The 25,882-nt window shown below is 42.4% G+C and overlaps 1 protein-coding gene across 1 annotated transcript in view; it reads right to left on the reverse strand.

The window, feature by feature from the left end:
- gabbr2 (gamma-aminobutyric acid (GABA) B receptor, 2) overlaps nt 1-25,882 on the reverse strand; it is a 165,581-nt gene that overhangs the window by 67,603 nt on the left and 72,096 nt on the right. Inside the window, exons 3-4 of the mRNA XM_041956005.1 lie at nt 11,199-11,369; nt 1,534-1,635 (exon numbers count right to left, since the gene is read on the reverse strand). Coding sequence (XP_041811939.1) covers nt 1,534-1,635; nt 11,199-11,369 — 273 coding nt within the window. The remainder of the gene's footprint in view (nt 1-1,533; nt 1,636-11,198; nt 11,370-25,882) is intronic.

Here is a 25,882-nt window from a genome sequence, read left to right on the forward strand (position 1 = left end):
ATGTATGTGTGGGTGTGTAAGCCTGCCTTTGTTTTCTGATGCTGTTTTGTCAGCCTGTCCAGTAACTCGGGAGGGAGACGAAGAGATGAAGATGAAACAGGCAGAAAGCGACAGAGAAATGCAGAAGGCTGCTTCAGCGGCTCGCAGCAGAGATGCCTGTCTGCTTTTTGAATATTCCAGCTGGATCACGGATATGAGGGCTCTATTTGTGGATCACACAGTGACGCCATGCTCCCCCACCCACCCCACCCTACCCACACACACACAGTGGCACATGCACAATCACTCACAACGCTGTACAAAAAAAAAAAAAAAGAAAAAAAAAATCTGTGACACCCTCTACCTCATCATGTTACGTAGCTGTCGGGGAGACAGCAAACTGCTGTTGCGAGATGAGTGGGAAGCAGACCATTAGGGTGTCAGAGGACCCCCGCCCACCCCATCCAAACGTTCTGGAAAGCTTTCGAAGCGACACTGTGATTTGCATATTTAGAGTTGATCAAGGAAGGATGGTGTCAGCTTAAATTGTCAGCCCTCAACATGCAGACTTTACACATATATTTTAGGAAAGACAGTTTATCTTCCTGTCCCTTCTCTATCCATCTGTCTCTCGTCATCTCCCTGTTGCATTTCCTTCAACCTGCTACATCGCGCGTACGTCACATCTTCCACTCCGCTCTCTTTCTTTCTCCTCCCTTCACTTCCAACATCTTTTCTCTCGCTGCGCTGAGCATCTGACTTCCTGTCCAAAATTATAACCCAACCCTGATTCTGATCATCTGCAAGCAAAGTGTTTGACACTGGAGTTTCACCAATTCTGTTCACCAGCTACTTGGTCATGTGTTTAATTTACTTCAATTGACAATGTTTCTCCTTCAAGCTGTATGTGGCACTGACACATGGCGCATATACAACTGGTAAATGAGGCCAAATGCATCTCTGATTGCCTCTGGAGATAGTTTGGATAATTTAGTCTTCACACTTGACCGCATTTACATCTGAATTTCATGCGTTTTTGCTTCATCCAAGCAAACTCTGATCAACCATGCATGTTAACACCAGGAGTAAATGGTGTAAAGATGTACATGTCTAACATCTCAGTGTCGGCTTAATAATGGTTCATTTTGTTCTGTCTGGTTTCATTTCGAAGGAGAGAAGAGTAAAAGGAAACAAGAAATACGGTATGCATGCGTGTCTGTGTGTACATATCAAAGATCAAACATCCATAAGTCAGAGCAGGTCAGTAGGGGTCACTGTACGGATCCCCCCAGCCCTCATTATGGCTCCACCAGTCTCGTTGATAACTACCCTGCTCCGCCCAGTCAAATGATTCATCGTTAATTTTGGGTGGCATCAACTTACACAGAAATAGTGTATTAAAGAAATTCTTACTATAAATTTTAACACTAAAATCAGTTGATCCCCAGTCATTTGGTGTATCTACAAATGATCTGAATAAAACTGACCTTGAATTGTTCCACTTTATTTACTTAGTTGGATAGGATTGTTAAGCGCCCAGGCTGGATCACTTACCTTGAGCTTCTTGACATTGACACAGGGGTCGTTGGAGAAACTCTCTGTATCTGCGATCTGAATGTCTGCTTTCTCCAGCTCACTGGTTAGATCGTTCCTCACCTTAGAGAGACGAAGAGAGAGAAGAAAGACAAGACACATGAGCGTGGTTGATAACTTACCATGTAGGCTGTCCAATGCTCTGCTGTTTTTATTTATCATCATCCTCCTCCCTGTAGTATCGACATACTGTATAGTAAATACAGTACATATAAAGCAATATAGATCTGTGAAAGAAGGAGTGATCAGTGATCTCTAACTTAAGTAAAAGTAGTAATATCGCAGTGTAAAAATACTCTGTTACATGTCAAAGTCCTACATTTAAAATGCTTCTTAAGGTGGAAACAAACAACTTTTCAACACCTCCAGCTTTTTCAAGAGGAATAACTGTTGCCACCGTTGCCACAAACAAACAACGCATCGCTTTCCATTTTCCTGAGAGCCCAGCAACTACCAACACAGGACACACTGCATTTGTTTCCAAATTTCCATAAAGAAACATTCAAGCCCACTTAGAAACGAGTGCGAACAAAGAAGAACGTCCACAGAAGAGGTAGAGTGAAATTGGCGTGGTTTTCTTTTAGAGTAACAACATAGTTTGAGTATTGCTTCGTGCCAACTACATCAGGGTTTGGCTGGCGGGATGCCGGGGGTAGTAGAAGAAAACACTGGGAGAAAAAGCGTGAGATTATTCATTCAGTTCATCTATGATGGAGACATGGAAGCAGACAGAAACGTTGCCAGCCTGAGCGGATCGTCAGTCTGCCTTCATTTTCCCAGGGGATCGTACCAGGTGGCAGACAAACTTTCATACAGAAAGTGAGGCTTATAGGGAACCAAGCTAAACGCCCATGCTGTCATTATTCTGTAGCCATGACATGCACTCAACATTTACTTTACAATAATAAGTTAAAGCAAAAAACTTGACTATTGCCAGTTTAAGTAAAAGTACATGAGTATTTAGCATCAAAATACACTAAAAGCAGTAACAGTGAGCATCACTAATGTACTAATAACATATCATAATTTATTAGTTGAGTTATTGTATTAACAATCCAAATCTGAACGGTAACAAGTAACTAAAGCTGTCAAAGTCCAGACCTCAGTCCACATTCAGACCGAATCCGGGCTCCCTCCATGCCAAGTATTATGTAAAAGCTACCATACGATTTGAAGTGTAACATTTTGCTGTTGCTCCGCCCTCCCTCTCGCTCCTCTTCAGAAATTTTCACATCTAACTCAGTGAATTAAGGGTTGATGTCAACCAAAATAGTAAAAGACATTTGTGGTGAGATTTCTTTTGTTTCTGTCGAGTTTGAAAGAAGCGTGTTTTACGCTGACAAAATTACCGCTTCTGCAAATGGAGCCTGTTGGCTTTGAATCTCACTCTCTAACAAAAAGGTGTATCTCTGTAGGGATCCTCGTCAGACACTTAGAATAACAATGAAACAAGCACTTTCAGTGGACGTACAAAGACGGTACACAAACACCTGGAGGGATTACATTACAGCCCATTTCATGACTGCCAGCTGCAGCGCTCACGCTCAATACTGGACCAATTTCAAAAATTGTTGTCCTCCATTAGTCACTTGGATACCAAAACATCCCTGAACACAGACATTTAAATGGAATTCCAACCAGAAATCTTCAAGGAACCTTTTTTTTTTTTTTTCAGAACAGAAACCCTGGCTGCTGATCTTTCAGAACAATCCCATCCCGAATGAAATGTGGTTTTAATGTGGCTTATTTCTTTATTGTTGACATCGCCGTCATGGCAACATTAATTGCTGGTGCGTGTGGTATTGCTGCCTTCACACATTAACATTACACGGAGAATTTGCTCCTCCTTGTTTTCTCTAGTATCTCTACAACTAGTGTAAAAGTACTTGTAAGAATATGTCAGACAGAAATAAATATGGACTAACTGTCTGAGGTTCCATGCTGGGCCAATCACATCACGTGACATTAATTGATTAGGCTAAATGTTATTATTGCCGTAAGTAATAACTTTGAGCACCCCTGATGTTGCAGAATATAAAGAACAATATTTGCCTCCAAAATAGTGGGATATAACTACATAAAGCATAAAACTGAATTACCCAAGTACATTAAAACTGTACAGAAGACTTTCTACCCAGTACATTTATTTTTCCCCAAATGACACACTCTCAACGGTTGTCCAGGGCGCGACAAGGAGCAGACATATGTGTGGCACAGTGGATGTATCTGCAGCAGCTGTATGTCTGCTTTGATGTATTGATTCAGTGGAATGGTGGGTAATGGGATCAGAGAAGGAGGAGAATAGAGCAGGTACCCCACCGTGATGGCGAGCTCGAGGTGGTTTATCATACTGCCTCTCTAGCCCCTCACAAACACACGCACTATGATTCATTCCTCTGGCTTCCCTCCTTAAAGCGACAATTTTAAAAAAGGCCTTTTTTCCACAGCAGACATTTTGACTTGTCATCGTAGGAAAAGCTCAGGTGTAACTAATAACATTAATGATGGCTCTGTTCCATTTATGTGTTCCAGTGCATGCACAATACCGCGGCCTTGGCATGGGCGCACCAATGAAATGCAGGCATTATAAAAGCAACAAGAAACGAGTCAACATGTCAGCGGCGAGATAGATGTACAATATCCACTCTAAGATTTACTGTTGACATCTCCTGCTCTCTCTCTTTTCAGACAGTTTTTTTCCTGATGTCCTTCGGCCATGCCCTGCAGCCATCAGCCCCCTCCACTGCCACCCGAGAGCTTGGCATTAGGGGCCATGTTGAGACATCAGAGAGCGTGTGCGCTCAAATGGGGCATGCCGAACTGAGTTGGTAGAGACAACATATAACAGCTAACAGATGAAGGCCCTGCGTGTTTGGCCCTATAGCTGCCTGTAAATGTGCATGTGTAGAACAGCACAGAAAAAGAATCCGGTATTTAGCCATATATTGAAGAAAACAGTGTTGTGGAAAATACTGAAATGGACAAGAGAGAAGTGGATGATGCTGACAAAGGGGTATTAAAGAAGATCTGTGGACATTTTAATGCTGTTAAAACTTACAATCAGCTGTGGATTCAAGCCGAGCAAAGCCTCGTTCTCTCTCAACACAGACACTACAAACTTCCATCTTCCGAGCCTGCAGGGTGTGTTTTATACTCAAAAGATGGATTCCAGGTGTTCTGTCACTTCACGTATAGCTAGAGCACATCGAAGCAGACAGCCATTAGCATCCGTAAGGATACAACACCATGAGTGCTCCCAGTACCACTAATACCACCATCACTGTTGTTACTATTGCTACTGCCGTTAAAATTAGCCATTGCAACTATTTTGTGTAATCAACTAGGAGATTGTTGCCATCTAAAAATCAATGAATCCAAACAACCTCAACTTTATTTCCCTCATCTCTCTAAATGTCTGCTGTCATAATCGCCTCCTCCTCTGGTTCCCCCGGAGGGAGCTCTAAATCACTCCGTACATCACTCACTCCTGTACAAACATTCCCTCCAATGTGCTTGCTCGCTGAGCTGAAACAACAGGGAGGCCGGGGTGGATCAATACAACCAGGTTTTGCTCTTGAGGAACAATTGCCTTGTTCGTCTGGACAAGGTACAACGTCCCGTTGTGTTGCGGGTTGATCTGAAGGGGCGGCTGCTGCACTGCTAAAAGGAAAGTAGTTTGGCCAGCAGCAGGTAACCTCTGCGTTTGAGGAGGCGTGTCGGAGCGAGCAAACAGGTAGATGGAATGACTACCTACGGTACAATCACATACAAGACAAGACACACTGATGGTACGCAGATACACAAACTCACGCAACAACACAAATCCTGACACTAAAGCCATTTGCGTCAAAGGAAAAAAAAACCCTTGTCACAAGAGGATTTTTATTGGTTTGGTTTTGTGCTTCCTCCACTGAGACGGAAAAGGACAAAGGCATCAGCGGTCTGGTGGACTGAGTATATTAGATCGAGTGAGGGACATGGAGGGGAGGGGGACAGATGGATTGAGGGACGGTTAGAGGGGAAAGTGAGCAGCTTTCCTGCGTAACAAAAACATCCCCCATTGTCTGGGGCAGCCTGGGAATCCCCAGCAGCAAATACAGAGGAGAAACAATCCTACTGCACCTCTGAGCATGCGCACGCACTCACATACACACACACGCACACACAAATATGTAAGCACCCGCCCACACATGATGGACAAAATGTCAGATGCACTCAGTTAAATATGCACAATGCATCAGTGTTAAAAAGTAGAGGAAATGAACATCTCTCTGGACTGTCTACAACATCAGTTAGCTCTCTCCCCCAGGCTGCGTCCTCTCTCTTTTCTTATGTATTATGCACGCCAATGACTGTTGTAGGAGTTTGACAACCATCACACTCTGAAGTTTGCAGACAAAACATTTAAGGTGAGCCTGCGGAACATTGTTAAAATGTCTCACGATGCCGCTTTTAAGTATTTTCTGAACTGGTATAAAGAAGCCTTTTCAGAATTGAAAGAAAGAAAGAAAAAAAAACAAGGAAATGTGCATTGATTTAGACATCAGCACCCAAATGAACACTGTAATTAACAGACAGGATATTGAGCATTTGGGCATCAGAACTGACACTAAGTTGACCTTCGATACTAGGAATACTGGTTTGCTGACAAGTACGATTAGCATCATCATTTCCAACTATGCCTGTTCCTCCCTTCTTTTTTCCACTAATATTGAACTTAATGTATCCATCTTACACTCCTGTATTTGTGAGTGTTTATTAGGTGTGGTTATGTGCTGTATGTGTGCTTTTTCATCTTGTGTGTCTCGCCCTGTTTTGTTTTTATTGCAACTGCGGCGGAAACAATTGCCCCGCAGGAATAAATAAAACTTGAACTTAAAAGGACATTAACACAATTTGATTCTATTCATATGCAGTCTTCATCTATCAACAACAAACTAAATGAAGACAAATAGGTGAGTTGAGGAAGTTGAAGGCGAAACCCTGCGATCCTGCATATGGCGTGTACAGGACAGAATGAAACATCATCCCACACCTACACTGCACGTGGGTGCTGTCTTCCATTTAATTGACTTTGGGTGCGTTGCTCCGCTCTGAGGCACCGATAATGTGCCATATAGGAAAATTAGGGACTCAATCAGTTAAAGTTTCTCTTCTGGCATTGATTAAACCCCTAAAACTTTCAAAATTACACATCTAGATGTTTTTTTTCCCCTTCATGCCTTAAAATGGCTTGGATCTAACTTCACCTTCATTTAGTATGTGTGGATCTATGAATGTGCAAATAGTTCCCGCCTCCATCCACACCCACCTCTCCGCCACTCGGCTGCAGCTCGAGCAAACCTGCTCACCTTCGACTGCTCATATGTCTAGTAGCATATAAAAAACATCCCACTCACATGTTAACAAGGGGGTCTTAAAACACCAAGTCTGTCATCAGAGCTTTTTAGTATGCACTGGTAGTACAGCAGTGTGCTTGTGTCATCATCACAAAATCCATCAATCAGTAATTCTTCCACAGCTAATTGCATATTTTGTAACTAATGATTATTTTCATTATTTGTACTGGTTCTTGATAAATGATTAAAGACGTTGCTGATTGATTTTCTGTTGATCAACAAACTGTTTCAGCCATCACATTTTGTAAGATTTAAACCTGAGTGATGACACCACTGAAGCATCATCTCAATATAAAGTAGCTGCACTGACTTTCATTCAAAGCTGAAATGATTTCCAAAGGAATCCGCGAGCAAATACACGACTTGCCCCGAAAATAAAACTCACACCCGTCAGTGAGTAGCTTTTGATGATTCAGATGGCACCGCTACGACACTGTGAGACAAACAGACTGCGGTGGTCTAACCTCAAATCATTAACACATCATTTCCAGGCACGTTCACCCTTTACAGTGGCAGGTGTGACTGCATGTGTGTGCCTTTATTAGTGTCACACATGCTAGAGTGTTAGCAGGTGCTTTTTATCACTCCATCTGTCTGTCAGAGCGTTGTGCACGTGTATCTACACTTTTATAACGTACTGCATTTGTGTCCACTGGTGCTGTACATCTACAGCGGACAGGCAACAGAAGAGGATGTGGCTTGTACATTTTCATAATATTTGGGTTTCACAAATGTGCCAGTGTGATGGGTCTTTGCACACATCTGTCTCTCATCCTGAGCGCTTCATCGCCGCACAAATCGCCATGCAAATCCCAGAGTTCAGACTATAATGCCGGTCATGTGCTTATACAAACTGGCGTGACAAATGGTTGTGCCACAGCCTGATGACAAGCTCTCGAATGGCTTCCTCTCATGGCCTTACATGCCCCGTACAATGGCGTGAATGAGTCATTCCGGAGAGGAATCCATCCAACATTACATGGTTATTTGTGATGAGCGGCAGCTGATGGCCGAAGACAAAATCGTAAAATGCACAAACAAGGACAACAACCGAGCAAACATTTCTGTGAAAGGGAGAGAAAGCTAGAGAGGAACTGAGCGAGTGGATGCTGAGAGAGTAACTTCTGCTAAATATATCAGTTGTCATAGTGTAATTAAACACTTGAGCTCAAAGGGTTCCAGGTAGAGGACTGAGTCCTAATCCTGTTCTCTGTCAGGTCTGCCATCTGACTGACTGATGATGGCTGCTCTGTTCCTGGGTGAATCCTGTTTGTCTGGCAATCTCAATAATGTTGATTACTGTGCATGTGTGCGTGTGTGTATTTGTGTGTGTGTTAGCGGACAGACACCTTCACACGAGCAAATACCTAGCCTTTACTCATTCTCGTCTGTCACTACAATAAAGCATGAATCCCGCCCCCATTAATGGAACATCATTGTCCATCCACAAACAGGATGCGTCTTTTTGTGCGTGCGTGCGTGCGTGCGTGCGTGCGTGTGTGTGTGTGTGTGTGTGTGTGTGTGTGTGTGTGTGCGTGTGCATGTTTCAGTGGTGCCTAAAAATAGCAGTGACTGGCTTTAGCTTACAGGTTACAGTCCCAGGGGACACCACACTGTATGTGCGTGTGTGACTGTGTGTGTGTGTGTGTGTGCGGTGTGCATTCCACTGACTGAATCCTTAACAAGCGTTACATAACATTAACCTTGCGAGCAGTTTCCCTGGGAAACAGCACTGTGGATCAGTAGGAGAGAGAGAAGGAGAGAGGTGGAGGTGGTGGAGATGACAATGTCAACAGTATATGCAGTAATGCAGATGCAGATGTGCATGTGTGTACATACATGCATATTGTATATACAGTACAGTATATTTTGTATTTGGGATATACCTCAATGCAAAAACAGTACTGGATGATGCACAAAATATAATCATTTAAATCAGGTACTACTTGTTTTCCACATTTGTTTACTATTATTTGCTTTCCGCTGCCTCAGAAGAAAAGCTAATGATGTTAAACAGAAAATGACTTTGGGCTTACTTTCTAAAAACAGCACCAAATACATCACAATACTGGCAAACATTTTTCGAAGCATTCAGCGATGGCGCAGGTTTCCATTGACTTCAGTCCAGTTTGGACCTCAACTTACAGAGCTTTAGGGTTTGAATGTTGTATTGTAATGCAGTTACATACAGAAAAGTCATAGAAGTAGGATTTCCACACGATTTCTGACCACTCTGGCTCACTGCTGCAGTGTTTCAGTAACACACGGGTCTGTTTTGTTGTGTGTAGAAGAAGACCTCTCTTGTTCTTGCTCTGGCATTTCCAAATTCAAGAAGTGGGAGGACATTGGCTATTGGCTATTTACAAAAACACTGTATTATTAGGTAGTAGAAAAACAAAAAATTATAATCCAATAATTCTCATTTGATGACATTGTAAAATAATCCTGTAAAATAGTATAAGTATATAAGTACAACATCTGAATGATATGAATACCCCTACACATATAACGTAAACAAGACACAGGCCAACTTAAAGGATGATTAAATCTAGCATTTTTCCCATAATTGTGTCTGTTTTGGTTCTGTGTTAACTTGTGCTGTCTTTGCACTCACTCATAATGCAGCCTGTTGTTATTAGTCTACATGACGATTTGTCTTGCTGCACACCACCGTGATCTCCCGATGCACCGAAAACCGTCGTGCTGTGAACTTCACAGAGGATTGTACAAATCACGAAGCACGGAAGCGATGCTTGCATATTTGTAAATCAGGATTAGAGGCCAATCTCGTGGCAGGTTGATTGAATCGGGACACCCGTCTTCCTCCCGTCCTAAGCCCCTTGGCGCTTTCAGGAGGGGAGAGATAAAGGGATTTGGGCTCTCTGAGATTTGCAGTGAGACTTCTTATACACCCACCCACCCACCTCCACCTCCCACCCCCAGCCGCTGAGCAGATTGTTTTCAACCAGGGCCTCGAGGCAAGAGCTCACAATGTGGTTCTCGGATTCGTGCTTTCAATACCTCTGGCGTGGCTTTTTTTAACCGAATGTTCCTGTGACGCTGATGCGATATAAAGAGTGTGCCGTGAGTCTGGAGGTACGACAAATGTTTCACTAATGTTCAACCCCTCCCTCAAAAAGGGATACGTTACATTTTGATTTTAACTTATGACATCTTTTTTTAATGCTTTTAGTCAATTGGCCGAGTCGGAATTTCATCCTCTACATCCCCAACAACATCTCAACAGAGTCAGCTACAGGTGCTGAGTCAATGCAGATAACATTCTTCATCTTTCCACATATTATTTCTTCCAAACCTGGCCATGTACAGTAGGTTTAGCGGTGCTTTCTGTCTGTTGAACACGGCATTAAACTACTCTCAGATGGAATTTGAAATCTAATGGTAAACATTAATTTTTGCTCCAGAAGTTGTACTCATCTGGATGAAAACCCTATTTCTTTGTTATTTCCAGCAATGAAATTGTTTTTATTCATTACTTAAGACATGAAACATTGTGTAAATGGTAGGATTAAGCTCCAGTCTTAGTTTCAAATATGTTCATCTTCACATTTCCTCAGAATCATGGAGAATCCATCTGTGGAGTTTTACGTGGGTGGAAAACTATTAATTCAGTCAACTATTGGAGAATAGGTTGAATTTAATTGATTGCCACCCACTCAAATCACGTTGGCATCACATGAATGATGAGTGCAAAACAAAAAAGAAAAGCCAATCATTGTTCAGTACTAATGCCACTCCCAGTCCTGTACGCTACAAATCCCCCGACTGAGAACAGATTCAGTGCTTCATCACAGTGAAACGGAGAGTTAACCTTTACCTCCAGAACATGAAGAAGTTTCTCCCATGAAGCTCAGGGGTATGAGGGTGGAAAGGCTGGCGGACTGACTTTAAAACAAAAACACCTGTGAGCACGAGTGCTGTTGCAGCACAAAGTGGACACTAGTTTTATATTTCTGTGTCTGGTCTCCTGTCTGTGCAGTACAGGAAGAAAGTCAAACCATGAAAACACTGGAGAAATAAGGTTGCACCAAATTTCTTTATGTACAGAAAAGGGAGGCTGTGTTGCTTTCTGACGGACAACAATCTCTTTGCATCATACCTGCTATACTTCAGACGACATCACGAGTTATACGACCTCAGGTTTCTTTGGCATAAGTTCACATATCAAACTTTAGTCTCTCTAAAGAATGAACAAGGACCACTGACCTCTGAGAACCTCTGGACATCCTGTGTGAGGGTCCCCACGCGGCTCCAGTTGTAGTAGTTGAGGAACTTCACTACTGCTGGGTTCACAGCGTTGTCTGATGGGACGGTGCGGAAGAAGTTGGGGTACTTTTTCTTGTCTGCCAGAACTGGGGTTGTTGCTGCAAATGACAGCTGGAAGGACAAAACAGAGAAAAGTATGGTGAGCTTTGAGTCGGGCTATAAAATACAGCAGCCACAGATGATCCTGCAACAGACAGTCAGATTGATGCTGGCGTCACTTGAACTGTTGGTACTGTTGCACTGTTAGGTGCCGTGTCATTGAACCTCATGCAGCGGATGACAGATCTCAGGTCTCCCCTTGCTGTGGTCACTGGCCTCTGTCATTTCAGGGATGAAACCATGGCAGCATGGCTGTGACAATCATGCATACACACACACATTCACACACTCATTCAAAGTCTAAGGATGTGAACAAATCAACTCTTTCAAATGACTTCAAATGTCAGCAAAAAGGCCCCTTCAAAGTGTAACTGTAAATAGATCTGTAAATATTGGGTGGCTATTGATGACCCCTGTATGCATGACCTTTCAAGCTGGCTTTATACTGTGCCTGTGTGTGTGGGTGTGTGTGTCTTGGAGTCTGTATAGGTGTGCAAGTCCCTGATTGTGTTTCTGCAAGCTTTGATGCTGAGAGAAAAGCAGCTTAGGAATATGATTCATGTCTTCTGGGTTCATAAGTTAAAAGCATTTCCGTTCTTCACATGCAAGCAGTTTGAATCAGATTCCTCTCTCACACATGCGCACACGCACGCACACACACACACCCATTCATGCCTAAGAATAACCTCAAATACTAATTGCCTTTATACAGGCACGTATTGTTCAGTTCAACCGCTGCAACCTAAGCACATTTGAAGCACATCTGCTGTAACTCAATTCATGCTCAAAAAAGGAACCAAACCTTGAAAGGCAAACTTTTAAGTATTTTTCCAGAGCATTAGGATGCTAATGAACTAAATATGATGCAGCATGCATAAACCCTCGCTGACTGCAATTTAGCTGGGAAAGCCGGAGTGTGTAACTTAAGCTGATACTGGTCAGGTGAAAGCAGCAAAGATTATTGAGCAATTAATATAGTGTAAGCATGCTCATGAAACATGATGAGAATGCCTACAGACATATTCCACTTCTGTTGGACTGTTTGGGGCTGAAACTACTTCAAATTTCATTGTTCTCATCGGTGTTTTTCCAGTGCATAGCTGCTACTCGAAAACATAAAGCATAAAGCCCTCTCTCTACAACTCACACAGACACTATCACCACCCACAGTCACACTTGTCCTCATTTCCACTCTTCCCACCTTTAATTTGTCATTTCCATGTTAATCAAGTTTTCCTCACTCTCTCCCGAATTTGTCGCATATTTTCAACAATAGGTCACTGTTATTAATTTTTTTCATTAAGATTAGAATTTACAAGTCTGTACAATGATACAACCAGAATGCGCTAGAATAAAAAAAGATCTGACACTTTATTGTTCAATTTGCCCTTTTTATATTCGGTTCGAATGGTTTTATAAGCAACTTTTTTTGGCAGCATCGTAGTATTTTATTTGTTGAACTGTAAACGATATGTGTGCTACGAAAACAACATTAGGGTTATTTTATGATGATGATGTTTAAAGCAAAGCGTGTCTGTGATATTGTGCGGACATTTTTATAACCAAAGACACATTTGTCAACACGCCTAACTTTGAAACAGGTACAGAATACTTACGCACCAGCAGCCGAGCTGAGATAATAAGGCACCCTGCTCTATTTTCAACATCCTATCTATGGTAATATAATGAGCGATAGGAATCAGTGCAGGGTTAATTACATACTTTGTAGAGATTAAGCAGAACTTGTGATTCATGATAGCGATCAACACAAGGATATTATAAATCTGACTGAGACCAAGAGGTACACCAGTAGATTTCCTAAAAATGTGCTAAAGCCTTGAGGAGTTCAAGCACCTCCCAACTTCAGGGATGACTATGATCTTCTCATTAAGCCTCTATCCACTTCCAGACTTCTTCACTGCTCATTAATCACAGTGCTGCTTGTATAATTGTACACTTGTTGAAACCTGATAGGTTGAAAAGGGAGCAACTGGCTTAGGATGACAGAATGTGGGAACTTAACTAAAGCATCAGAGGGCATTTATAAGTCAAGCATCATTCATAGATAGCAGGATTGACAGTACCTGGAATGTACTATATGGCATAAGATAGCATGACAGCTATGATAGTGCAGTTTAGCTTGACTTTATTTGACAGAAATACAGGAAAATCAAAACTGATTTTTGCTTTCTGTAACATTAACGGTTACACGGTTTGTTCATTAATAGGTGTATTTCCATTTATGAGTTTCCTCCGTATACAGTTTCAGCAGAAAAATGAGCCCAAATAGCAGGCCTGCCTTTTTTTTTTAATCCTCATGAACCACTATGTTACCAGCAGGTCATTTCTGTGGATCCCAAACCTGAAAGTCTTCCCCCAATCAGTGGGAAACCCTCCGTTTGGCCCTATAAATCACCACGTTCTGCACAGACCCACTGGAGGTTTGTGCTCACACATCAGCCAGACGGCCTTTTAAAACAACACATGGATTACAGCCATCAATTAAGCAGGAAGAAAGGCCTTTATCTTGCTACCACTGCTAAATCCAAAATCACCCACCAGTCTTAGAGGGCTTCAAGGGGTCTTTCCGGCGTTGCCTTAATCTCCGTTTAGCTAAGGCTGTTTGCTACACCCACACTGGGAGATGCTTCTATGGATCTCTAATAAGAGCGAGTTATCTTCCCAAACCAAATTGATTGCACCAGTCTTCTCACTGGGAAGAGACACTGTGGCCTGAGGAAGCTCCACAACCTTATTGCTTCGGTGTTTTAGCTTTGCCTGGGTTGTGTTGTTTTACAGGAGATGTTTTTGCTTTCGGCAGGATTTTGCATGTTTCATCTGTTACAACACTGCACTGAACTGAGAATACAAGAAGAACTGCAGAAAAAAATATTGACCAATAAAGACACATGCTGAATTTAAAACTTCATTGGAGGAGCAGGTGCTGGAGTGCTGGTTACCCATTTAGTTTTCTTTTGGAAGGAAAATATAAGTAATGTAGATGTGAGCAATAGGCAAAGGTAAACATGTCAGTGATCAAGCTTTAGCAGACACAAAAAACAACAAATACTGATCACTTCCTTAGATTAAATTCACCCATCATGTTTTAGTAACACTTCATGTGTAGAAGAGCGAGACCACTTGGATCGTCAGAGAGAAAAACGAGAAAACCATTTCAGCTAATATTGTTTGCACGTTGAAAAAATCCAATAAAAAAAATCAAGGCAAATCAATTTTTCACTTCTTTACTCCTGCAGGTAAAACTCGGTCAAACAGTAACTCTTCAGGTTCACTGAACATGAGGCCATCAGATGTGTGTAAGTAAAGGCCTTGAGCCTTTGTGTTACCTTTAGTATTATTGAGTTTTTAGTGGGAATAAGTTGTACTGCTCTTGCATAGAAAATAATATTTGAGTATTAATGTCCAATCATGACATCAGGCAAGTTTCTCCATCTGTTTGATGTCAGAGCACAATCTAGGACAGCGATAAAAATATGTCCTGTTTGGCCCTTGAATCCAGGTCAGCTGATGTGAGAGGCTATGACAAGTTGCATGGTTTTTCTGAAACACTCCAGAGTCCACAGGCCAATCCAAGTCAGCTACGACACATTTTTCTCAGGACAGTGTATTAAGACAGCCGAGATGAGAATGAGCTCCGATGTATTATTTAAAGAATAGGCTAGTCTTTATCTAACTCTGAACAGCCTTTTTCAGAGGAAAATCCAAAAATAGTTCCATGATATCACACATCTGAGAGTAGTGGCTTATGTAAGAGGGTTTTAAAGCAGGCCAGCCCAAATAGAATGGGGTTTGGTGGAGAGCTCTAGACCAGTGTCAGATTTACACATGCAGCATACACGAACACTCGGACCGTGCACAGGTTAAGGCAGATGCATCCACACACTCTCTAACCACAGATCCCTCGGTTACAGGGCAGCCCTGCTTTGCCAGCGGTAATTAAAACTGTGGCAACGGGCTCTGCGCAACCTCTCCCTCTCGTCTCACCACAAGGTCACCGAGGCTCTCGGTTATACGACTGAGGATCCGTCTGGCCCCACTGAGACGTAGCGTTTTTGTGAAGACTTGAGGTGAATCGCTGATACCATCGCAGTGGAGATCTATTCAGACATTCTGTACACACAGTCGCTTATCACATTCTATTTGAAGGGAGTACAAAAGCTGCCTCTCCGTTTGAGCTTATTCGAGCCACAATCAAACTAGTTTTGTATTTATGCATGGGTGAAAAGTGAGAGAGGGGCCCAGAATAGAAGGGAAAGAGGTACAGAGAGACACAGCAAAACAGCACGGGTGAGATGTTTACTGCTGATTCACCAGGTTTACCACAACGGAATAAGGTTCAACTCAGATTCCATGACAATTAAGTGGAGTAAGTGGATTAAATGTCAAACTTCTTAATGGATAATTATGATATGTTTAAACCTGGGCCCTATATTTTTTACATCTCTCGGTGTCTAAATGAGTAATAGGTACAAAAAGTTTTGGAACTCGTCCAGTAGATCACAAACGAGGCCGCAATCCTTGTGTCAAAGTACGTCTGCTAAAAGTCCTTGTGAGTTTGGATCCTAACTAATGTGTCGACAACAAACTAAGCAGTCAGGGCAGCAGTAGACCAACAATTCCTGTGTTTTGTGAGGTAAAATTTCTGTTTTTGCCAATGGAGTCTGGTAGCTTTGACAAGAGCCATAAAGTGGCTGCTTCTGGTTAAAAAAAAAAAGGATCTTAGTCTTTAACAACATCTATTGATCTATCTGTCTTTGTCGGAACCCATTCCATACTATTGTCAGACACTTAGAATAAAATCAAAGTCTATTAGTGGCAAAACAACCACTTTTAGTGGATGTACTTTGACTGGACTATGTTGCAGCCATTGTAGGCTGTTTCTGTACCAGATGTACCATGTTGTTCCAGATCCTGGTCGCTTAGTCTTGGAAACATGAATGCCAATGTTTTGTCTGGATGTGAGCAAATTGACATGTAAAATTTCTCAGTCTGAAGTGATGCATGTCATGTATTTTCTGCAATCTCAGTGCCACTAAATCCTACACACTGGACTTTTAAGGAAACTTTCAGCAACCACCATGTGCTACATCAACACCAGTAGCTCTGTGAGGCTGTACTTAGGCACTTTGTGCTAAATGGTGACGTCATGCTATCTTATGCACAATGACAATGCTAAAATCAAATGTTCACAGGGTAGAAAGTGTTCCATGTTCACTGCCTTAGTTTAGCGCATTAGCATATTATAATTTGCTAGCGAGCAGTAAACATGAGGCACAGCTGAAACTGAGGGAGTGTAATTAGTTTTGCAGGGTTTTTTTTATCATAAACCAAAAGCACTGGACGGATACATTTTTTGCCCTGATTATGGTGCAACATATTTAGTCCAGAGATCAGAATTCACACTGAGGAGAACATGAGAGTTGAGAGCAACCAATCCAACAGTTACTGAGACATTTCACTCAAAACCACAGGTGTGAACCTCATGGTGGCGCTAGAGGAAAACTCAGGGACCATCATCAAAGTCACCAGGACTGTGAACCGTTCATACCTGTATAAAAAATGTTGCGTAGATATTTCAGTCTGGAGCAAAGTAGTGGACAATTGACCAACCGACAGTCATCCATAGAGCCGTGCAGCTGATAGTCTAAAAATTAGCTTAATAAATTGACTTTTCATTTGATAGAGGCTATAACTACTTCTCTCTTAGTAAATTATTAGTGCTCTGCTGGAGTTAGGTGTTGTGAGTCAGTGGCTGAGGTAAAGATAGTTTGTCTTTTTGACCACGTTATAACACAGCTGTAGCTAAGACCTAGATACAGCTGTTAAAGCCCTTATTACCAACATCCACAGCAAAATGTCTCTTTGTTTATACCTGCAATATAGCTGCCTGATTTGGCATGGGATTGGGAATCAATGGTGCATAAATTAAAGACAACAAGCCTTACAACCCATCCTAGTGCAAGCAGTTTGAAGGAGAAATGAGGAAGATGCAAGACTGTGTCTAATCACATCGACGGATCTAATAGCATTGATTGGTCCTAGCGGGACTGCTTCGCAATAGGATCTGCTGGTGCTAATTGTGTGGTTGGCCTTTGAATAATGAAGTGGCTATCATGGAGAGGCTAGATAAAAAATGAATGGTAGGTAAATATCAGCTCGCTCACAGCACTTTGTTCATGCCTTTCATGTTTATTATGCCGAAGGTGTTACATCGCTGACTAATCTGAAACTTTGGATTTGTAATTTGACCGCGTCACCACTGGATTGGACAGAAACATAAAAACACACAAAAATTGTGTATATGCCTCACACAGAGATGAGTAAGAGGCAAACAGAATTTATCCTACAATAATTCTTCCAAATGGTTCCAGTTAAGGAAAATTGATCCTCCTCTGGCAATGTTCACCACTTATCCAATAGCAAGTACTTAAAAACAAGCTGTCACTCTTTGATCAAGTATCTCAGTACACATATTGATAAGACCATAAGTTTTGTGGAAAGCGTGGTCAATATTTCAACAACCCACTGAAAAACCTACAAGACAGCCAAAATTAAACACTGCTCTACACTTAAAAAATCACTTTTTCAAATTCTGCTACAAATCTCAAGTTTTTCATTTTGCAATGCAAGTGCATAGCAGCAAACACTTATGGGGTATCAATAAGACATGACTGGAAGGTCACACAGAAAGTGATGAATGTCTTACACTAACATCATTGATGTTCAGTCCAGTGGTAAACTTGAGAGGGGGCTAGTCAACGGCAAACCCACCACTGGAGGAGGCAACACTCACAAGACGGAATACTCAGGTTCAATGACTTTATTTGAATATGGACATGTTTTGGAACATTCTTGATCCCTAAATGAAGTGTTTTTCATTAATTTCCTATAATGTGTATCACATCGGGGCCAATATTTTCAAGGGTTAATTGGGGGCCACAAGAATTTTATACACATGCAGTCTAGTTACCTGAGTGACAGACCTTAATTGGATACACCTCTGGATAACACAATTTGGAGAGGTGCTTTGATGCAACAAGTTAGAAGACTGAAAAGAAAAATTTGATCATCACAAGGGGCAGTATGAAACAACTTCAAACGCTCAACCCACCCGTGCCTATTATTTCTACCTTCGCCCACGACACAATAGATTCAAAGCCCATCCACCCTGACGGAGCCCTGAGACCCCGTGCAGAGTAACAGCGAGATAATAGTAGAGCTGTTGATCAGGAAGCACGGAGGTGGTCCTGGGGTTTATTCAATATTCAAGAGAGGCATTTGGCGCACCATGGGAGCACCCAGCTGGAGAGGCGGCAGTAAGGGAGAAGCTTTGGACCCCACACCGACCACATCCAGAACTCATTAGCACCAGGATGGAGGAGGGAGAAAGAGATGGATATTGTGGGTAGATGGTGGAGGAATTGAATGAGAGGCCTGGTGATGGTAAAAAGAAATGTAAAAAACAAGCAAAATAAGAAAGATGAGACAGGAATTATGAGCCAGGCATAACTATGTATGTATGCATCTGATCGCATAGTGAAGTTGGTGTGTGTGTGGGCTGCACGAGCAGAAGCAGAAACATACAGTATTTATGCATAACTACACAATCACACCAGATCATCATGTGGCTCAGCAAAGCATGTGTTTGTGGAAAGCAGCAAATCGCTGTCTCCAGTTGCGGAGAGCCACGCGAGGCAGTGCACTGAAGTCGTCTCATTTTAGAGTTGGGGGTTAAATAGAGAGGAGCAAATCCGCTCGACTCCAGTGAAATTTGACTCTCCGGTGCGAGAGTGATGGAGAACATTTGCTACATGGATTGAATACTAGGAAAGAGATCAGATATACTACTAACACACAGGGCCACACTTTGCACAGTGGGACAGAGACATTACAGCTTCCTACACGGGTTTGACCAGGCGTGTGTGAGTGTGTAGCCACTGTGGTACGAGTATGGACAACAACTGTGCTCCGCTAGGTATTACAGCAGACAAAAAATCTTCACATGTAAAGCAGTAATTTAATTTTGCTAGGCTTAAATCCAAATGTATTCAGAACAATTAGGATCACAATAATAATGGATGAATAAAGAATTGTCACCCTGCCGTACTCACACACATGAAAATCCCAAAGAAATGCACTGTAAAGGCTGTCTGTGAGAGAAGGCTCCTGCTTTTACTGGAGAGTTATACCCTGGACACGCACACACACACCTGCACACATAAAGCCGCACTTGAAGGTGGGCATCACAATCGATTTTACAAGGTATTGGTTTTTCATTTTTCCTAATGGCCGGGAGCTATTTGAGATGAGACACATTAGCTATGTGTGTGTGTGTGTGTCTACAGTGTGGTGTATGTGCTTGGCGTCCAAGCAGGTGCTGGAGGACAGGAAGTGGAGGCTGATAGCGGGTGCTGGTAAACAGATGATATGAGTACATGTGGACATGAGAAGAATCCAAAGTAATACCTGAGGCCTTTTGACCCCCATTTCAGCAATCATTGTTGGCGTGCCTTCTGCAGGAGCAATTAAACAGAGGAACACGGAACATGCTGAGAAATAAAATCTCGCCTGGTACTGACTAATGATGAGAATAAGGAAAAACCTCCCCGTTGCCTGTAAGGTAAAACATTTACTGCTACTTGGAGATAAAATATCTAAATTAATGACATGAATACGGCAACAATTTTAATACTGGCATAATTGATTTTGAGTTCCATATGAAAACTATTCTGCTAAAGAAAATATCCGCTAATGTTTTCCTGCACTTTCATGTTCAACTTTTCATCATTAGCCTCTCATAACAGTCAGAATTATTGCAAGGCTCATTTTTAAAGTGTTGATTGGATGAATGATATTTTTTCTTATTTGTGGGATTAGACAAAAATACAGAATAAAAGCACAGAGGGTTGCATTTCCTGGTTCCACTTTCAGAACAAGTCCAATGGAAGAATCCACACACAGCCAAAGAATCCGGAAACCTCACATTTGTACAGCTGACTTCAAAATCAAAACAACTGTGAAAGCCCTCCTCATTCGTGCAAATGCTAGACTCTGGCACTGGTACCATACTGCGACTGACACTGCACATCATCACATGCTATCTCTGCTAACTGGCCTCGAGACAGGTGATTGATGTGACGGTCGCCTCCTCTCTAATAGCTTATGGCCTGCTGCAGCCCCTGCTCTAACATGTCAATCATGTTATAGCTAATGCCAACATGTGCACGCCCGCCCATGCACACTCACTGAGTGATGTTCTCTTTGTGCTTGCTGGCCTTGCACAACACCCCTCCACGTCACTCTTACCTCAGGTCAGTCATTTAGACCTGGTTTTCATCCCCTCATTCTCAGCAGTTACACCTTTCCCTCCTCATATCTGGCTTCACTCACTGTCAAGAGCAAAGCACCATTGTCGAGTGTCAAAATAAATTATATGAGTAAGAGCCTCATTGGGTCTGTCAACAGGCCTTATGAGATTAAAAAGATGTATTACTTTTTGTCCATTTGACTGGACAGGACTGGTCCTCCAATAGCAAATCATTTGCGCACCCGTATCCACTGGCCTGCATCCTAGCATGCAGTTAAACTTGCTGCACAAGGTTTGATGTTTTGCTCAGCCTTGTCTGAGCACTTGATTGCACATTGCATCTTGCCACTAAACCTGTGCTGTGCAAGCATTTTACCTTTGCTGCGCTGTGTTCGGTGTTTGGATTGCCCTGCACGAGCATGCAATCACACACGCCCTGCTGCTGATTCGCTGCTGTGCGAGGCAGAGGCTTTCATTTACCCGCCGCAGGTATTTCATCCAGCATGCACGGACATCTCAACCACACACACGCAATGCCTCCTCCTCGAAGGTCCCTGTTTGGTCCACACATCATACGCGAGTGCAACAAGTAGCCAAGAACAACATGTACAAGGAAAAAGTGAGGAAAGGGCTGAGAAGAAGAACAGAAGAGGTGAGAATTAAAAGACAATGAAAACAAGAGTGAAGGCAGAGTAACCTGTTCTGCTCAAATCTGTAATCTCAAGCACATTCAGCTATCAAACCAACTGTTGAGAATACCAGCAATACAAAAGCCAAGATATAAGGCTCAAGCTTCAGGGTTAAGGCTCCAGTTAATTATTGATAGGATGATGGTTGCTCATCTCACTTGTTAATGCTGTGTAAAAGAGTTTAAAGCTCAGATTAAGATGCTTAGGCTCTTTCCTAAAGCTGACCACTTAAAGATACATCACTGACACAGGCTGCATAGTGGTGTAAGCTTGTGGACTCTATTCTACAGTCAGGGGTGATCTCGGCACTCGGCTTGCCTCAAACGGTCAGATGTGTAAAGCCGCTATTGAGATATGCAGAGAGAGATATGTCCACTAGCGTTCTTGTGTCAAAGGTAAGAGTAACTCGTAACTGTGAATGTCTGCGTATAAATATTCTTCATTTTAATGACTATTAAGTCATTAACTAAAGCTGCACATCAGAATGAGACACATGGACATGTGTGCAGGTAGCAGCCACCCTCTCCTCTGCCCCATTTCACCAAATAATTCACAAGGGCCTATCTGTCTTACAATATAGTATGTGCTTGGCATGTTAGATGTGGCAGATCCACAGACCATAAATCAATAGAATGCACCACTTGTCAGCGCCGTGTCTCTGGGAGTGAGATGCGGGGAAGATGGGACACCCCCCTCTCATCACCTCTGCCACGAGATGAGCTTATAGGACAAGGCCATTCTTCATACGGCCATCCGTCGGCACGCTGTCCTTGAACGATGGAGATGAGTGGCAGTGAAGCATCGCTATCACAAACGCTGATCGGGGGGGGAAACATTTTCTTATCGATCCGAGGGGTGGTGGAGCGTACGGCGGATATCGACAGGACCAGATGTGGAGCGAGAGGAGAGGATGTGACGCCCTTATGCTACAGGTTGAGGAGTCAGTTAGCAGAGCATGTTCATGAGGAGGATGACATCATTTCATAAACCGTCAGCGGCAAATGACCGACAGCAAATCTGTATGACACAGGAGGTATATGACAGCTGTTCTGCCCTTACTCCATCAAATTTTATGTGACTGACCACTTTTTTGGTCTTACTCCCAACCCCACTGCATGCTACCCAAAACTCAGAGATAAGAGAGAAATCAGTGAATACTCAGGGGGAGGTGGGAGGAGTGGGCTGTGAGTGATGGTATTCTGCTGCCTAGCTCCATAACTATTCTATTTATAAATTGAGATTTGATACCGTAACCTGAAATCTCACCGTGCTCTCTGCTGCTGCCACTTGGCTGCCTATGAATGATTAATGAGCAGATACTGAACTGTAGAGACCATTATTGTTCTTTTCTCCCCTCCCTCCCTCCCTCCCTTTCCTCTCCATCCATCGCTCTATACAACCGATTCCTTCGGGGAGGCAGGGGATTACATTGCATGAGCTAGTATTTTTCTCTGCTTACTTGTCCAGGTTTTGGCAAGCACACTGCAAAAAATGTCTATGTCCTCATATTTGGAATTAAAGTGATACTCCTGCCAAAATCTTTTGAGCGTCAGAAACCCCCTGTGGACTGTAAAAGCGGTGCTTCCTCGGGAAGAATTGCAGCTGTGGTCAGCTTTTAAAGCCCTGAAACTTCTTTTCCTCTATGAGTGATGGGATCCTGCACAAACTTTTTTTATTTCCCAAGTTAGAACAGTTTTAGTTATCTCAGAATTGGTAATGTAGAAATAATAGAATACTTTGACATCCTCAGACTCTCTTGCTAAGAGATAGATCTGTACCCCACTCAGTATAGTAAATATGAACTTACAAGTAACTTATCTTAGCTAAAGCCCACTAATTAACATGCTACATGTCATTGGTTTAATCTGTGACAAACCAAAGTGTAAAAATAGCAAAATGTGGTTTAATGGGGGTCTATGTGTATATATCTCTCTTGGCCAAGCACAGTAACTTTCTGGAGTTTAGTCTTTCACGCTGAGGTTGCTAGGCAACCAGAGAAGAACTTACAGGGCCTTGCAAAGGAATAGTATACCCACCAATTTGGCAGCCTAAACCTAACAACACTTGTGATGTAGGGACCAACTCCTTCCTGCAACCTCAGTGCAACACAACAATGCCACAATTCCTGGATTTAAGGGCCATTTCCACACTTCTTCTTATCCAGCGTTAAAAACTGTTGCCATTAAAATCTGTTGTTACTGACACACAAAATATTTTCAGTTGGTGAGGAAAATACACACTTTTTACAGCCACCTTTTGTGGCTCCCAAGGGGCAGGTGTTTCATAGCCAAATGATCTGGGATTTGGGGTAAGGTAGGAACCCCTTTATTATAAACGACGTTTTTATATAAAGCACTTAGCCTGGCCTCTTTCCTTCCTGCTACTTTCCACATGCAGTTTTGTATTGCTGCTCTATCATTGTCCTCTGGTGGGGAAATAAATAAATAAAGTGCTGGTTCACAAATAAAGATCAGAAGTGTGTACACATCCACACACGGAAACGCAACCACACGCATTTCCATGTTCAAACACGTACTGCATGTTCCTGCTCGAACACGATGTTTCATCTCCTAGCCTGAGAAAATAAAATGGGGAAACCTGCAAGAAAATTGCTTACTGGAAAAATCTGGTGCCCGTCTTCCCCCAGAGGGGAAACATATATGTTTACTGACGCTCAGTGAAATATTAAAATATTGACGAATCGCACAGTGTAATATTCATTCTATAATAGCTTATGTATGGGCAGTGCAGGGGAAGCCCACACACAGGCGATTCATGTTGTGAGTGGGCAAACATTTCACTGGAGACAGCCAGCATTTGCAAATTACTATCTTTTAAGTTGGCAGACATCGAGTTTTCCTCTCTCTCTGTCTCTCCCATTTGCTGGAGAGAGCATTTACAGCCCATACTTACGGGACTCTATCGGTCCCATTTGCTCCAATAATATTCGGATGTGACTCTTCCCCTTGCTTTTCAATTAAATTGTTAATGAAGGCAATGATAAATAAAGCATGGGTACACAGAACAGACACAGCATGTAGCAGAGAGAGGAAGAAGGGAAAAACACAACCGCGGTGCCAAAGTGAGAGGATGATGCTGGGAACACCCAGATGGTTTCAGAGGAATGTCGTCTCCCTCTTTCATTTTTGTCCTCCTGCATATCCTCTTTTTTTTCGCCATTCTCTGAGGGGTGGTGGCGTCTTGTTATGCATGCAAAGCAGAACAAGAATGTGAGATGGTGAAAAGGAGAGGATGCATGCTGATTGCTCATAAACAGTGAAAGCGCTGCAAAATGAAAGCAAATGCTGTGAATAGGGGAAACAGGTGATGTCTGTTTCCTTTGTACCGCCTGTAAGTCCTCTTTCTCTCTCTGTTGTGTTTGTGTGTGATAACTATGTTTGTAAATGCACATTTTCACAAGGTCCAGTCTATATGTACGGTAAAGCCTGACAGATTTCTGAGGTGATTTGGATAAAGTGTTGCCATTGCACAGTTTGGCCACCAGAGACTGCACACAAGTTTATTTTTCATCTGTAAAATTCCTCATTACATATATGTTTTGTTCTCATCTATTTAAACCGGCGTAACTGATAATCACCCGTTCTATTGTTATAACATTTTTTAAAATCTCAAATTCCTGCATCAGCCTCGTAAATCCATTATAAGACTGGCTCAAATGTCTGTGCTATGTGTGCATCTGTGTGCGTCACTACAAGAATTCCTTGATCGCTCAAGCAAAGGATTCCATTACTGACGTTAGGCAATATGTGATCTAATAGAGCGCTGCAGCTGGACTTCCAGTGATTTGTCCCAAGTCTGAGAAGAAGCTTGTGGTGGGAGGGCCACTATAATTGGTTATACATCCTTGAAAAAGCTCCCCTGATGTCAATATTACTCAGACCACCAAGCTCATTTCCCTCATCCACGGTCTCTCCCTCTGTTCCTCCATTCACAAAAAAGACAATAACGTAATCCTGCAGATTTATCGTGACTGCTCTCACCCTCTTCTTCTCTCATCTTTCCTTCTCTCTTCATCCCTCTCCATTAGGCGGCTAATTTGATTTGCAGGCTATCTCTTCTCTACTTACAGCAAGGGAAGAGATGGCCTGGTGATATCAGTCAAAAGATGAAGAGGCATAACATGCTTTTCATACCAGTGTCTCCCTGTGACATGTACCTTGCATTATTTATACATGTGATCATTGCTTGATATACTTAATAATTCTAGAAATCGTCTTAGTAATTCAAAAGTCTTGCTTTAAGGGGCTTTCAGTTCAGCGTTTCATTATATCATACTGTATACTACTGTGTATACTAGCAGGTAAACTGAGTCGCTTTCTTAAGACAACAACCATAGTAACCATGGTGACAGTTAGCGCACACATGAGATAGGGACTGTGTTATCCTTGGAAAGTATTTTATAGCCGTTTTGCTTTCAGCAAGCCAAAGGTGTAAATTCATCCATCTGACTGTGATAAAATGACACCAACCGTGACTTCAAATGCTTT

The sequence above is a fragment of the Chelmon rostratus genome, chromosome 16, assembly GCF_017976325.1.
Source record: "Chelmon rostratus isolate fCheRos1 chromosome 16, fCheRos1.pri, whole genome shotgun sequence".
Classification (NCBI taxonomy): Eukaryota; Metazoa; Chordata; class Actinopteri; order Chaetodontiformes; family Chaetodontidae; genus Chelmon; species Chelmon rostratus.